General features: G+C 49.0%; 1 protein-coding gene across 2 annotated transcripts; it reads right to left on the bottom strand.

Annotated features, from left to right (window-relative positions):
* Window positions 1–21: 21 nt before the first annotated feature.
* Window positions 22–13,597, bottom strand: sidt2 (SID1 transmembrane family, member 2). Of its 2 annotated transcripts, XM_084674185.1 has the most exons (26): window positions 12,699–13,597; window positions 12,454–12,575; window positions 11,206–11,370; window positions 10,904–10,949; window positions 10,407–10,508; window positions 10,081–10,164; window positions 9,781–9,946; window positions 9,448–9,541; window positions 9,219–9,277; window positions 8,933–8,944; window positions 8,570–8,608; window positions 8,158–8,235; window positions 6,106–6,221; window positions 5,878–5,951; window positions 5,303–5,369; window positions 4,917–4,990; window positions 4,580–4,703; window positions 4,117–4,234; window positions 3,753–3,889; window positions 3,532–3,640; window positions 2,839–2,915; window positions 2,694–2,740; window positions 2,344–2,449; window positions 2,027–2,137; window positions 1,247–1,360; window positions 22–765 (listed from the first exon to the last, which is right to left on the bottom strand). In XM_084674185.1, exons 1-26 carry the CDS (start codon window positions 12,942–12,944, stop codon window positions 703–705), a joined length of 2,550 nt encoding a protein of 849 aa, XP_084530311.1. In that variant the 5' UTR covers window positions 12,945–13,597; the 3' UTR covers window positions 22–702. The 2 variants fall into 2 exon arrangements, with proteins under 2 accessions (XP_084530311.1, XP_084530312.1); XM_084674186.1 differs by lacking the exon at window positions 8,933–8,944.
* Window positions 13,598–16,216: the final 2,619 nt, after the last annotated feature.

Below are 16,216 nucleotides of genomic sequence, written 5' to 3'. Positions count from 1 at the left end.
CACACACACACAAGTATAGTATTTATTTTAGACAAAACCTTTATTCGGTAACCATTTCTTTACATTGCTCTGGACTAAGATAATTTCTTTCACATTGTAGAGTGCAAACATGTTTCTCCACCTCCATATATGGCCGTTTAAATTTGAACTAATATACAATGGTGGTACTTGACTTCATCCCAGGAATCCAGAGTGTAACACGTGTGTACTGTAGACAGATGTGATCAGAACACCAAAGGCCACTGACAAGACTGGACACGGAAATACTTCTCACACACAGGTCGCGGGCGCGCCCCCATGACAAACACGCAGCATAAAAAGAGAGTTTACACACAGCGAGTTCAAAATGCACCGATAATGCTGCAGGGAAATCGCGACAGTATAAAATAAGTTAACCGGAAACCGTTAATAGAGCTCATGGACAAAGTGGACGGCAGCACGACAGGAAAATCAGTGGCAGCGACAGAGTCAAGCTCGCATGATTGGCACGCCAAGTGTCCACACACACACACAGGCTCCAGCTTGGGGAAGGGGGGAGGGAGCACCGTCCTTTCCCCCGGCCTCTGATTGGCTGTGGGAGAGGCTGAGGGGGGAAGCGGCCAATTGCAGTCAGGGGGGAGGGAGGTACTGGATGTCTCAGTGCACCGCTGGGTACCCATTGGCCAGTGTCGAGACGTTAAGGCGGAGTCTGGCACTTCTCTCTCAGAAGACGAAGATCTTATCCCTCTGGACTGAGTCCAGGTCATCATCCATGGTTAGGAGAACCTGAAGGACAGGTGAGAGAACAGCTGTCAGAGGGACCGGGGCAAGAGCCGGACGACACACCTGACACACACACACGCATCCGACACACACACACACACACCTGCTCACTCGCTAGGACACCCTTTAACAGACACTCATGTCATCAATCCCACACGGACTCACCAGGAAAGAGCCGAACATGGCTGACTCACCAGGAAAGAGCCAAACATGGCTGACTCACCAGGAAGGAGCCGAACATGGCTGACTCACCAGGAAGGAGCCGAACATGGCTGACTCACCAGGAAAGAGCCGAACATGGCTGACTCACCAGGAAAGAGCCGAACATGGCTGACTCACCAGGAAAGAGCCGAACATGGCTGACTCACCAGGAAAGAGCCGAACATGGCTGACTCACCAGGAAAGAGCCGAACATGGCTGACTCACCAGGAAAGAGCCGAACATGGCTGACTCACCAGGAAAGAGCCGAACATGGCTGACTCACCAGGAAGGAGCCGAACATGGCGATGGAGGAGAGGAAGTGCCAGATGTCGTGGTCGTCGAAGAAGGAGAGCAGGATGCACTCCCTGTTGTGCTCTCGAGACTCGGCGGGGGTTTTCTAAAGAGCGGGACACACACACACACAGAAGTGAGGGTCATGCTGGCGCCATATGACAACGGTGTTACAATTTTCATGTCACATGATGTTGTTCTAGCCACAAACTCTGCGGAGTATGACTGAAGCTGAGCAGTGTGTGCTGGGCAGTAATATGTTTTTGAGTTGTGTGTGCTGTGTGTGTGTGTGCTGTGTGTGTTGTGTGCTGTGTGTGTGCTGTGTGTGTGCTGTGTGTGTGCTGTGTGTGTGCGGTGTGTGTGTGCTGTGTATGTGCTGTGTGTGTGCTGTGTGTGTTGTGTGCTGTGTGTGTGCTGTGTGTGTGCAGTGTGTGTGTGCTGTGTATGTGCGCTGTGTGTGTGCTGTGTGTGTGCTGTGTGTGTGTGTGTGTGTATGTGTGTGTGTGTGCGGTGTGTGTGTGCTGTGTGTGTGCTGTGTATGTGCGCTGTGTGTGTGCTGTGTGTGTGCTGTGTGTGTGTGTGTGTATGTGTGTGTGTGTGCGGTGTGTGTGTGCTGTGTGTGTGTGTGTATGTGTGTGTGTGTGCTGTGTGTGTGTGTGTATGTGTGTGTGTGTGCGGTGTGTGTGTGCTGTGTGTGTGCTGTGTGTGTGTGCTGTGTGTGTGCTGTGTGTGTGTGCTGTGTGTGTGCTGTGTGTGTGCGTGTGCTACACACCTGCCAGGTGCTGAGTCCCTGGAAGAAGAAGAAGAGAGCAAAGCCCCAGACGACCGCCGTGAAGAGAACACACACCAGGGCCAGACACTTGATCCTCTCACCACTCCGCAGCTGCGCACACACACACACACACACACACAATGGGAAACCGATTCCTAATGATTCCTCTGTGTGGGCACACACATGAACATGCTGTGTTCGACAGAAGTTCATCCTGACAGTGTCACACGCCTTGTCAGGAACACATTCATCGTGGCAGCACGCACGCACACACACACACACACACACGCACACACACACACACTACATCGGCTCACCTTCATGATGATGTAGAAGGCAAAGTACAGGAGCAGGTTACAGATGCCGATGGCCAGAAGATAAGAGGCAAAGTCATTGGGCCTCTCTAGCAGTCCATACGCAGCACTACACACACACACACACACACACACACACACACACACACACACGTCTGTGAGTGACGAGTGGGCTTCCAGAGCCTGGGACAGCGTCTGTGGGTGTGTGATGATGACTTCACAGTAAGACCACTTCCACCAAATGACACCACATAAAGGATGACATGGAAGGGAGTGTGTGTGTGTGTGTGTGTGTGTGTGTCTGTGTGTGTGTGGTTATTTGTTGAGGAAGGTAGATGTTGTCTTGTACTCACAGAGACCAGTTCACAATGTTCCCCATTACGAGCAGCACCATACGGTCCTGGTACACAACACACACACACACAACGGTGAAGGTCTGGTAAGTGAAGGTGGCATTCTCCATTAAAACAACAGGAAATGTGCCGTTGTTGTACTCACGATGTACATGGGTCCGCTGCACTGTCTGATACAGTCAGTGTAGATGACATACACTATCCTGCGCAGGACCCCCGAGTCTGAAACACACACAGCCTCACTGTCTACACAGCCACAACTCCTACCCAGCCTCCACCAGGACTAACCTCTACCCCAGCTCCTACCCAGCCTCCACCAGGACTAACCTCTACCCCAGCTCTTACCCAGCCTCCACCTGGACTAACCTCTACCCCAGCTCTTACCCAGCCTCCACCTGGACTAACCTCTACCCCAGCTCTTACCCAGCCTCCACCAGGACTAACCTCTACCCCAGCTCTTACCCAGCCTCCACCAGGACTAACCTCTACCCCAGCTCCTACCCAGCCTCCACCAGGACTAACCTCTACCCCAGCTCCTACCCAGCCTCCACCAGGACTAACCTCTACCCCAGCTCTTACCCAGCCTCTACCCCAGCTTTTAGCCAGCCTCTACCCCAGCTCTTACCCAGCCTCCACCAGGACTAACCTCTACCCCAGCTTTTACCCAGCCTCCACCAGGACTAACCTCTACCCCAGCTTTTACCCAGCCTCCACCAAGACTAACCTCTACCCCAGCTTTTACCCAGCCTCCACCAGGACTAACCTCTACCCCAGCTCTTACCCAGCCTCTATCCAGCCTCTACCCCAGCTCTTACCCAGCCTCTACCCCAGCTCTTACCCAGCCTCCAGCGGCCCATGTAGTAGAGCTGTGTGCTGAGCAGCATAGTAGCCAGGATGTGGATGACAGAGAAGACGATCCAGAACACCATGTTGCCCTTCCCAAACACCTGCACACCACAAGGGCACACTCAGGATTCGGAAGCACGAGCAGAGGTGTCTGTGTGTGTGTGTCTGTCTGTGTGTGTCTGTCTGTGTGTGTGTGTGTGTGTGTGTCCTCACCACTCCCAACACAGAGAAGAAGATGACAGCAGCAAGGCAGGCGTATGCTGTGTAGGCGCTGGCGTTGATGTCCGGGTGTCTCTTCTGGTACAGCTTCAGCATGCACAGGCCCGCAATCATGTACATGAAGGAGGTGTCTGAACGCACACAGGAACAAGACATGCCCTGTCACTGGCTCCCAAACACAGAAGCATTCAGCATCACACCAGAGAGTCCAGCGCCCTCAAGCTTCCAGTGGGCAGGGTGGTTGCCCTAGTAACCCACTGAGTCACTGACAAAGCTAAAAAGCTGGTGAACATAACCTTTTCTAGACGTATCTGTCTAGACGTATGTGTCTAGACGTATCTGTCTAGGCGTATCTTACCAAACTGGAAGTTGGTGTAGTTGGGGCAGACGTGATAGCAGGCGCTCAGCAAACCCTCCATCATCAGAGCCGTGCCCATGGCATAGAACAGCCCAAAGTGCTTGGGGATGCCACACTCCTACAGGGAGGGGAGGGGGGAAAGAAAGGAGAGAGTGACATCCAGAAGAATCCCGTTAAACCAGGGTCAGAGGATAATGGTTCCCATTGAGTCAGTGAGTCCTCCTCCACCTGCCTCCCTCTCCTTCTTCCTTGCCCTCTCCTTCACCCTTTCATTCGTATTCTCGCTCTCGCTCTCTTTCTTTAATCCTCCCACTTCTCCTGCTCCCTCCTTCCCTCTCCCTCCACCCCCCTCCCTCCCTCCCTCCCTCTCCCTCCCTCCCTCTCCCTCTCCCTCCCTCCCTCTCCCTCTCCCTCCCCCCCCCCTCCCTCCCTCCCTCCCTCCCCCCTCCTCTCCATGTCCTACATGCGCGTTGAGTTCGTTGCGTAAGAGTGCTCGCTGGTGCACGATGTCTCTCTTCAACACAATGAGCAGGAAGAGGAGGCCCAGCATCACGTAACCAAGGTTACTAAGGATGTTGTTGAAGGAACTGCAAAAGAGAACGGGCGGGCGTGAGCGTCGTCCACCGTTTGTGTTTGCACAAATGCACATTCACACAAACATGCACAACAACATTGCGACGCTTTGATCCGAGGCAACACACAAGTACAGCACCAGAGTCATGCAAATAGTGCAAAGTAACTACATGTCAGCTACCAGGCATTCATCACAGCTACACACACACACACACACACACACACACCTCAGAGCCCCCAGAGGATGAGCACACAGGAAGTTGTAGTAGCAGATGTCTTGATTTCCTGTCACGTTGACAACCTGAGGGAGAGGAGATAGGCATCAGAGTCTACAGGAGCAGTGTTGATCGGAGACAGGGCTGGAGGCTAGCTGTCCTTCAAGGGGCAGCACTGTCCCTGGAGCTTGGCGTTAGGTGGTGAGGGGCAGTGGGGGTCCAGAAAGGGACTGGGGTGTCTGGAGAGAGATTTGCTAGTGTGTGTCTGGACAAGTGGGAGGATTTGGGCAGTGCCTGTCTGGATATGATGTGTTTGGACAGGAAGTGGGTGGTGTTGGGCGGCGTGTGATTGGACAGGAAGTGGGGGGTGTTAGGTTGGTGTGCAGGGTCTGCAGTACCGTCTGATAAGTGATGACCAGCTGAACGACAGGGAGCGCATAAAACACACCAATGGTGGCAATGTTCCTGCAGAGAGAGAGAGGGAGAGACATCAGAACTAGCCCTTCACTCTGGCCCTAGATATGGATGTTAACCCCCCCTCCCCCTCGTCTCCCCCACACACTAAGCCTGTGTTCCCCCTCATCTCCCCCACACACCAAGCCTGTGTTCCCCCTCGTCTCCCTCACACACCAAGCCTGTGTTCCCCCTCGTCTCCCTCACACACCAAGCCTGTGTTCCCCCTTGTCTCCCCCACACACCAAGCCTGTGTTCCCCCTCATCTCCCCCACACACCAAGCCTGTGTTCCCCCTCGTCTCCCTCACACACCAAGCCTGTGTTCCCCCTCGTCTCCCCCACACACCAAGCCTGTGTTCCCCCTCGTCTCCCCCACACACCAAGCCTGTGTTCCCCCTCGTCTCCCCCACACACCAAGCCTGTGTTCCCCCTCGTCTCCCCCACACACCAAGCCTGTGTTCCCCCTCGTCTCCCCCACACACCAAGCCTGTGTTCCCCCTCTCCCCGTCAGCCACTCACCAGAAATAGATCTGGTACTTCTTACTGAGGACTCTCTTGTCCTTGCGGGCCAGGTCGGACACGCACAGGTACTTCTGCATGTCGGGGGCAGCGGGATGCAACACAGCATGGTTACAATGTTATCCAAGTCATTGTATGTGATAGGTGCTTGGCACCTGCACTGTGACGTGTGATATTGTTCGGATTGGATTGGGGTGCTGGCAGGTGTTGGGAGGTGTGAGAATAGACCTTGGTGCGGACGATGTTCTTGTCGGAGTCAATGTCGGCCAGCGTGTCGTAGTCATCTTCCTCCACGGAGCTCAGGGACTCCTGGCGAACCCGCCCCACGCTCTCCAGGGAGCGATCTGATTGGGGAGGCAGGACAGTGAGAGACAAAGAGGAGAGAGAGTGACTGACAGCTCTGTTTTCCAGGGTATGCTTATACAGTTGTATTCCTGGGAATTTGTAGAGAAGTATCATATACAGATATCTTTTACGATTGATTTTGGCCCTTGGTAACTCTGGAAACTCCCCAAATGTGGTCTTTGGAGGCGTTTACATTCACATTCCATCATTGTGTATACTGGCAGGCATGATTGACGGCACACAGACCTATGTTCCATAGATGCTAGATTATGATGAGATTTTGAGTAAGCCGGGTATTGGACCGCAAAACTGAGAGATTTGATAGGTCATTTAAGTGTGATTGGTAAAGGAAAGCAGGTGGGATTGGTCAAGTGGCTAGGCAGTGTGTCACCAAAGCGGATGGCTACATGGTGGTGCGTGAGGATTGGTCTGCGTTTGACGGGCTCCTGTCCTGATAAACACAAAACACACGGACCTATAAGAAACAAGAGCACTCCAAACCGCCAGCGGTAGTGAGGCTGAAGGGGAAAACGTGACAAGACATATGACCCACGACTTGAGATGGGCTGGATGATCTGCTCCAGCATGTCTGAGTGAGGGACACACACTATCCTGAGTGTGTCAATGTCACGGTCATCCTGTGTGTGAGTATGGGGGGGGGGGCATACAGTATATGCAGTGTGGGGTGGGGGGCATACAGTATATGCAGTGTGGGGTGGGGGGCATACAGTATATGCAGTGTGGGGTGGGGCATATAGTATATGCAGTGTGGGGGGGTGATGGGCATACAGTATATGCAGTGTGGGGGGGGGGGGCATACAGTATATGCAGTGTGGGGGGGGGGGGGCATATAGTATATGCAGTGTGGGGGGGTGATGGGCATACAGTATATGCAGTGTGGGGGGGGGGGGGCATACAGTATATGCAGTGTGGGGTGGGGGGCATACAGTATATGCAGTGTGGGGTGGGGGGCATACAGTATATGCAGTGTGGGGTGGGGCATATAGTATATGCAGTGTGGGGGGGTGATGGGCATACAGTATATGCAGTGTGGGGGGGTGATGGGCATACAGTATATGCAGTGTGGGGGGGGGGGGCATACAGTATATGCAGTGTGGGGGGGTGATGGGCATACAGTATATGCAGTGTGGGGGGGGGGGGGGGGGCATACAGTATATGCAGTGTGGGGGGGGGCATACAGTATATGCAGTGTGGGGGGGGGCATACAGTATATGCAGTGTGGGGGGGGGGCATACAGTATATGCAGTGTGGGGGGGGTGCATACAGTATATGCAGTGTGGGGGGGTGAGGGGCATACAGTATATGCAGTGTGGGGGGGGGGCATACAGTATATGCAGTGTGGGGGGGGGCATATAGTATATGCAGTGTGGGGGGGGCATACAGTATATGCAGTGTGGGGGGGTGAGGGGCATACAGTATATGCAGTGTGGGGGGGGGGGCATACAGTATATGCAGTGTGGGGGGGGGGGCATACAGTATATGCAGTGTGGGGGGGTGAGGGGCATACAGTATATGCAGTGTGGGGGGGGGGGGCATACAGTATATGCAGTGTGGGGGGGTGATGGGCATACAGTATATGCAGTGTGGGGGGGTGAGGGGCATACAGTATATGCAGTGTGGGGGGGGGGCATACAGTATATGCAGTGTGGGGGGGGGCATACAGTATATGCAGTGTGGGGGGGGGCATACAGTATATGCAGTGTGTGTGTGTGGGGGGGTGAAGGGCATACAGTATATGCATTGTGGGGGGGGGGCATACAGTATATGCAGTGTGTGTGTGTGGGGGGGGGTGAAGGGAATATAGTATATGCTTTGTCGGGGGGGGGGGGCATACAGTATATGCAGTGTGTGTGTGTTGGGGGGGTGAAGGGCATACAGTATATGCAGTGTGTGTGTTCTCATTCTGTCTCATACCCAAGTAGCCGTAGTTGGCGTCGGCTGAAGCGATGCTGTCTGTGACGGCCTCCGAACTCAGTGTGCTGCCGTTGTCAGCTGGGGGAGGGGGGAAGAGAGAGAGAAAGAGATACAGATAGAGAGAGAGGCAAAAAAGAGGTAAAGGCGGAAAGGGGAGAGAGAGAGAGAGAGAGAGAGAGAGAGAGAGAGAGAGAGAGAGAGAGAGACAGAGAGAGAGAGACAGAGAGAGAGAGAGAGAGACAGAGAGAGACAGAGAGAGACAGAGGGAGAGGAAAAGGTCAAAACACACAGCTAGGAGCTTCACGTACAAAGAGACACAAAAAACTCTAAGGAAGTAGATTCCATTAAAAGCTTGGCGGATATCCAAGCACTTCACACTTACCCACACTCTACTACACGCACCCAAACTTACCAAATGAGCCATATTCATAGGGGGAGGCTGGAGCTTTTCCTGTTGTCATACAAAAGAAAGAAATGTTACAAACAGTAAACAAGCAAAAACATAAACACACACAAACACGATTAAACCATGCAGTTACCACGTGACCATGCAGTTACCATGTCACCATGCAAGACCACATCCAATGGTTCAAACAAGGTCAGTCCAGCACTAAATAGTTACTGTTGCCATTGCAATCAATAAATACTGCCCTCGTGAGAGGGATGGAGAGAGAGGGATGGAAGAGAGATAGGGAAAGAGAGGCATCGGATGCCTCAGGAAAGAGACAGTGAGAGAGAGGTATAGATGATGTCATTAATCGAGCTCAGTGCTTACCCAGTAAAGAGGCTGAGCCGAGAGCATTGAGGAGGGAGAGAATGTGTCAAAGAAAGATCAACACATTTACATGTGGGACAGACAGAATACACATTCAGGGATTTGTGAACCATCCTAACCACTGGGGGAGGGGGTGATGCGTGGCGTCTATCTTCATCTTCATCTGTGTTTTCATGATTTGATCTAACTCCACGTTCTACAAGGTAACTCTGAAAATGGTCTTCCCCAGACACCCCTCTCAAGGTCCCCAGATGGAGCCTGCCATTGTAGCTGGTTGCCGGGTTACCTGTTTCCGCCGGCGACATGTCCCCGGGATGTAGCAGAAGCTCCCTCCTCTTGTTCATTCTGAGGATGAACACACACACACACACACACACACACGAACACACAACAAAAGCCAAGAGAAAGTGAGCACTGTCCTTGGTTGCTGCTTGCATGTAAAATGACAAAGTGGACGGCGTGTGGAGCAGATCCAGAGATGGAGAGAGAGGTGCTGGGGCTGGTGAGGGACATACCTCTTGTTCTCCACACAGGCCACCAGGAAGGTGATCACATAGAAGGACAGGAAGATGCCCAGGCAGAACAGCATCCCCATCACATACACCTCCGCTAGAGACAGAGAGAGAGACAGAGACAGAGAGACAGAGAGAGAGACAGAGAGAGAGACAGAGAGAGAGACAGAGGGAGAGACAGAGAGAGAGACAGAGATTGAGATAGGGGCAGGCATACAGGTAGACACGGGGACATAGCAACACAGGCACAGGAAGAGAGAAAGACAGAAACCGAGCAAGAGACAAAGGCAGAGAGCTGAATGACAACAGCACACTTCCGCTCTGAGGCGGACTCACATTCGATGGCAGGCGAGACCACCACATCTATGGACTTGGTGCGATTCCCCGCATTGATGAACTCGTCGGGCTGCAGGGGGTAGAACCTGAGTGGCCCTCCGCATGCCTCGTCCTCGGTCTTCACCACAACCACCACGTAGAAACTGTTGCTGGGGAAGTCCTTCCTCTGGGAGGAGAGAGGGAGGACGGAGGGAGGGAGGGAGACGTGAGCGGGACAGGAAGGAGGTTAAACATTCACTGCTAGGAATTGATCTGAGCATAGCACTCATGTAGAACATAGTGAGATGTGCATGCGTGTACCTGGACAGTAATGGCAGCAGTTTTGGTCATGGTCTGATACATCCCTATGAAGGCCACATTGTTGTCCAGATCATACACAGGGCACTGAGGGATGAAACAACATGTCAGTCGAGTGACTAAACCCTTCATTACCATGACAACAGCCTGACACTAAATTGACTATTTAATTTTCATGAACAGTGTGCTCAGCTCACTGGAGAGAAGAAAAAAAAGTAACAGATTGTAGGATAATCATTGTAAATGACCATTGTAGGTGTTATGGACTACAGATTTTCTGTGCTCTAGGCCGAGCCTTTAAGGATTGTTTAGGGATATGTAGTCTTTACCTGGATGTCCTGGATAGACATTACGGAGCAGGGAAAGGTCATCTCAGAGCTGACCTTCACAATAACAGTGTCCACACCGTCAGGAAACACATACTTGAAGTACTGAGAGCCGGAATAGGGGATAAAGAACATAAATCACAGATATAATCTGCAGTCTGATAAAAGATTAAAGAGGCTCTTCCTGTCATTCTCCATATTCCTATTGTGCTTACTGGCATGTGATAAGGCCACTGTTTATCTATCGACGCAAGATGAAATGAAACATCAGCAGACTGTACTTCTTTCCACTGTGTCATGCATTTTTTGTTATCTTATGTAATGTCTGTAACACCGACTTGCATGCAGTTGTAGACAACAACACACATGCCTTCCTTTATTAATCTGAATTACCATCATATTCACCCCTAAACTTTCGACAAATGAGCAGAAACACCGTAATGGATGTGTTTGAGTGTGAGTTGAGTGAGTGAGGGACAGTGAGCAGGTTGGAAGCTCACCTGAGGTTGAGATGGGGAGGCAGTGAAGCTGAACTTCTTGTTTGTCCTACGAAAAAGGTTCATGGGGATCGATCAACACACTAAACTACAGCAGCAAAGCTACAGGCATATCCGGCCAACAGAGGACTCTCAACACATGCAATACATCAGCTTGGATCTCAATCGACTCATAATCAATTCATTCATTGGGTATTTATGAATTCAAACAGCCATTTTATAAGAGTTGTAATGAACATGAGATGATGGTCCGGATGATGAGGTAGCTGCTGCTCATGATGGTGGGGGCCAGGGCCACTACTCACTGCAGGGTGAAGCTGTCTACCCGGCTGATCCTCAGCTGGTAGTGCGTCCCCAGGCTGGACAGGGTCGATACGTCCACAAAGAAGTACTGGGTCTCCGCAGCCGCCAGCGTGGGGGGCTGGCACAGCGTCCGGCCCACGTGGGCATAAGGGTACTTCCTCTGGTACCTGAGACAGAGAACACTTCCTCTTCATCTGAGGAGGATCTAGGGGCTCCTACCCTGGTTTGGGTAGGGATTTCTATTGTTTTGGATGACAGTCAAAATGCTTTGGGTGTATTTCATTTTCTATGGAAGGTTGAGCAGAATGTGTTTCTTTATGTACCCAAACCAACTTGGGTATAATCAATATTGCTTGAAAAGCTGAGTTGGTGTACAAGGTTGAGCCTCTATGTAGTGTTACCATGGATACACATGATTTTCGTTTAGTATTCCCAGCAACACAAGCAGAAGTTACAGTTCCATCTCATGCTCATGTCTTGCCACATGACCCAACACAGCTCAAGAAAATCTACCAGCACTGAATAACAGTGGTAAGGATGGTGAGACCAGGAATGAAATGCAGCGGATCTACAAGTGAAACTGCATTCCTCACACAACATTTTAAAACAAGATTATGCAATACAAAAATACCCAACCCTCCTAAACAGACTAGGGGTATGAAAGTATGGCACTTAAAGGAGGAAGTGGGGAAAGTACAAGGTCTGTTATTGATTCCCTCAGGCATGTCTTACCACCTGACTCCAAGGCTGGAAACAACTCTCTAGAGTTGCGTAACCCAGTGACTTGATAGTAGATCTACAGAAGCTCCTAACCAATTGCACTTCACCCTGTACTGCAGATATATCCCAATCCAGTGTGTCCAATCGCATCCTCTTGCAGTGAACTTGGATGTACTGTGTACAATAATATTCAGCACATAGGCTAGGATAATTTTGCTGTGTATGTCACTAATAGGTTAAATCAGGTGACATTTCTAGTTTACAGTTGAGCTGTGACCTATTCAGTCTCTCCCTGTCCATTCCAATATCCTTCTTTGTTTAACCTGAATAACTACAGTTCACAGCCACAGCCACACCCAACAAATAAACTAATTATATAGAGTCCAAAGACCAATGCCAACTAGCTCCTTCCATCTGCTTTCTCCAGAAGATAAGACAGTACCATGAATTCCCATTCAGTGTTAGGGATTAGGTTCTGGACGGGTGTCTCAGTGCAGCTTGGTGGGTGCCAGGCATGTATGGATACTCACAGTCCTCTCAGTATAAGGGGCACCTGGAAGGACAGCACAGCCTGCTTCTGCCTCACCACAAACAAGACAGGGCTTTCCAGACCTTCGGAGAGCCCGTCAACCGTCACACGTATCCCCTCAGTCTGACAGAGAGAAAGAGAGAGAGACATATGTCCGTGACACCAAAATATTCAAAATTAGTCCAAAAGAAATGTTGTCCTTGATGTATGAGTAGAGTACAAAATCATTCTCGACAAGATGCTCACCTTATTCCGGGAGATGGTGTGATTGAAGGCGTAGATAGTTTGGTTGTCACTCGTAACCGTGTCATTATATGTCACACCAAACTCTGCGTCTTTTTGCACTACTATTTTTGTTCCACCGACTAATCCCGAGCATCCCAAGTGGAACACACATACCCACAACAAGGCAACACACCCTGTTCGCATCCATACGGAGACGGGTCCAAAACCTGACTTGTGTCGAGATTTCCAACAACTTCTCAAAACCATCTCTCTGAAACAGGTCTTGCTGGGCTTCACAACCAGCCTAAATTGTGACCTGCAATATATACTTACAGTGTTGAACGTTCAACAATAATAAAGTAGCTACCAAACCAGTAACTGACAGCAATTGTTTGCTTCTTTAGATAGCTAGTAGCCGGAAGTGTTTGGATTTCCCGAACATACTCTAACCTAAAATAAACCGTAAACGTATTTCAGATAATGACACCACGGCAACTGACACCTCTGATCACGTCTTTCAACATCAGCAGACACCACGGCAACTGACACCTCTGATCACGTCTTTCAACATCACCAGACAGCTATCAAATGAGCCAGCTAGCAGTCGTTAGCTAGCTAGCTAGCCAGCTCACACAGCTTACACCACTAGCAATAGCTTACACTAGCGTAGGCTAGCTGGGACGACTACAGTAGGCTAGCTTCCAACTGGTCCGTAGCAAAACAACTCGACGCTGAAACTGTAGAACCGTAATGGCATATCAGCTGGCACTGAGGTCATGCACTGTCAAAGTTTAGTCTCTATTGTGTAGTCCGATTCATTTGCAGCGCTGTGCCAGCTGATGGACGTTGTCATTTGTTTGTCCATCGACAACAACAAGCAAGATTCGTTTTGTATGAAATATGTCACTCTTTAGCGCCCTCCCCACGCACACACAGTAAACAAACGGAGCAGCGCGTAATGACGTCATTGTTAAAAGACAGAAACAACATGGTTTTCAATATGTAGGCACATTTTTTAATTATAGTTATTTGGATATGAAATGGTCAACAACACAGACACAATTAAATATGGTGTGACTATTGGGTCCCACACTCCGACTGAAGCATCAATTTCCCACCAACAGGGGCACTCACAACACTCACAGTGTCTACAACACTGTAATGTAAAATTGAAGAAAAAAACACGTAGGTTACCGTAGAGTTACAGTAAATTACGAACTAGACTCGGGATTGGATGTGTTGTGTTCCAGAAAACAGAAAATCATTCTAGGCTACGCCTTAGATTTAAGGTAGGCTCAAATGAATGTAGTTTCTGCAAGATAGAGATAGAAACTACTGAACATTTGTTATTTTCCTGTTATAGATCTGCCTTAATCTGGAAGGATTTTAAAAATTGGATATTAGATAATAATTTCATTATGCCACCACTAAATTACAGTTATTTCAGATTCGGGTTAATAATGGAGGACAAAAATTGTGAATTTCTATTTAATAATTTATTCATACTGTTCAAATATTTCATGCCCAAATGTAAATGTTTGAAAGCCCCATTTAGATGATTCTTAAATGAGATACGTGTCACTTTATTTAGATTCGCTGAAGTTTCTTAAATCTACAAGTGCCCTATTTACACAAACATGTCCGATTTGAACCTTAACTGGACCCCTGAGAGAAGTTAGTATTGGTGAAATGTTTTATTGTTTGTATATTATGTTTTTTTGTTAATGCATTTATGTTTATTTCAATACCTTTTGTGATGATTTGTGTTTTTGCAAATACAAATAAATAAAACTGAAAATCCCGCACATTTCCACAAATCTAGCCTGTCTAGCACTCTGAGGGGATTCACACAAACCTGCGCTGTCAAGTAAAACAGGACATGTAGCCTAGTTGGATTACCGTAATACAATCCTATTATTTGACGAGTATACATTATCAATTAGCCTACGTGTAGCGTGAGTCTGTACTACTTTACCGGAATTACACTTATAATTGGATAATTTAAGTCAGGACAAACTTTGCAGACCTTTTTTTACACCATCTTGAGCGAAAACACCCGGTCAATTATCATGATCAATCTATTGAATAATCTTTCAGAATGTCCTTGGCTAGCCCAACCTGCACACAAACCGACAAATATGTTTCTGTGGCAAATTTGTGAGTGCCCGGGTTGCGCGCTCCCGTGTCGTCACTTACACACTTTTCCTTAATGACGTAGGGCTGACATTAGTAAAGGCTACCATCTTATTTAAGACAGAACAAAATGATTTTGATACATTTTATTAGCATAAAAACAAACAACAACAACAAATATATAATACATCATTGATTTGATGAGGACTCTGCCACATGCACATGCCACATGTATGAAACTTACTTACTCAATCATGTGCAATAAGAATGATTTGATGCTGGGATATGAAGTTTAGCGCAAATTCAGTCAGGCAAGACCGATCCCTGCACTCAGGCTCAATCGTAGTCTAGGCTACACTACTCACTCCCCCCGCTAAGAACGCCCTACATTCCCCCGTTCCTGGGTCGGGCGGTCACTGCGGTTGAGGTTGATTAGCGCTCCCGCCTACAATTAATGGCGTCATATGATCCGTGCCTTTAGGCCTACGATTCTCTCCCTATGTCGTTCGTTCATGCTGTCAAGTGCGCGACCCTCCACCTCCCCGTTGCCGTCCGGTTCCTGTCTCCATCTTCGGCTCGATTGATTGTCGGCTGCCGCCACCGCCACCAGTGTCTGGACTTCAAGGGGGATTCTTCTTCGGGCGTTGGGCAGGCGCCCGTTGATTTATATAATTCCCGGCGGGGTCCAAGCTCCAAACACTGTAGACATTTATTATTCTGTAATAAATAGCTTTCACTTATCCCCAGGTCTCTCCTGATTGAAATACAGAACAGAAGTCTACATGGGGGTGCATTTCAGGGCAGGGCATAAAAGAAGCGACAGAAAAAAATCGTCGCACTCAATCCAATTCCAGAACCATTTGTTTGGTCACCCAGTATTTTAAACATTTCATTTTAGTTTAAAACGATTTTAAATTCTTAAAGCTTCTTACTCATCCTTATGAGACGAGCGTTTATAGGCTATATGAGTGTGTCAATGTGTTTCACATGCAAGCATTCACATGTATGTGTATGTAAATGTTCAGTAGGCCTAGTATACATTTGTGTAAACATTTCACATGTGAATGTGTTTCAAATGTGTCGATGCAAGCATTTCACATATGTGGATGTGAGTTTTTAGAAGTAGGGCCTATGAATGCATGCGTGAACATTCCACATGTGAATGTGAATGCGTTTCATATATGTCTATGCGAGCATTTTACATAGGGATGAGAGTTTTCAGTGAATGTGTGTGAACGTTTCATATGTGAATGTGTTGTGTAAGGACAGTCTGAATTATTTCCTAAACGGCCCTCTTATATTTTCAGGCCTGGCTCTACGTTGTTAAACTCTTCGTTTGCTTGAAATTTTTGCATTTTGAGTTAATTTCCTTTTAACAAATGTGTAATGTTCACACATTTTCACGA

This window comes from Hypomesus nipponensis, chromosome 15 (assembly GCF_054491055.1).
Source record: "Hypomesus nipponensis isolate SF chromosome 15, ASM5449105v1, whole genome shotgun sequence".
Taxonomy (NCBI): Eukaryota; Metazoa; Chordata; class Actinopteri; order Osmeriformes; family Osmeridae; genus Hypomesus; species Hypomesus nipponensis.
This window is presented reverse-complemented; position numbering and strand designations above follow the sequence as displayed.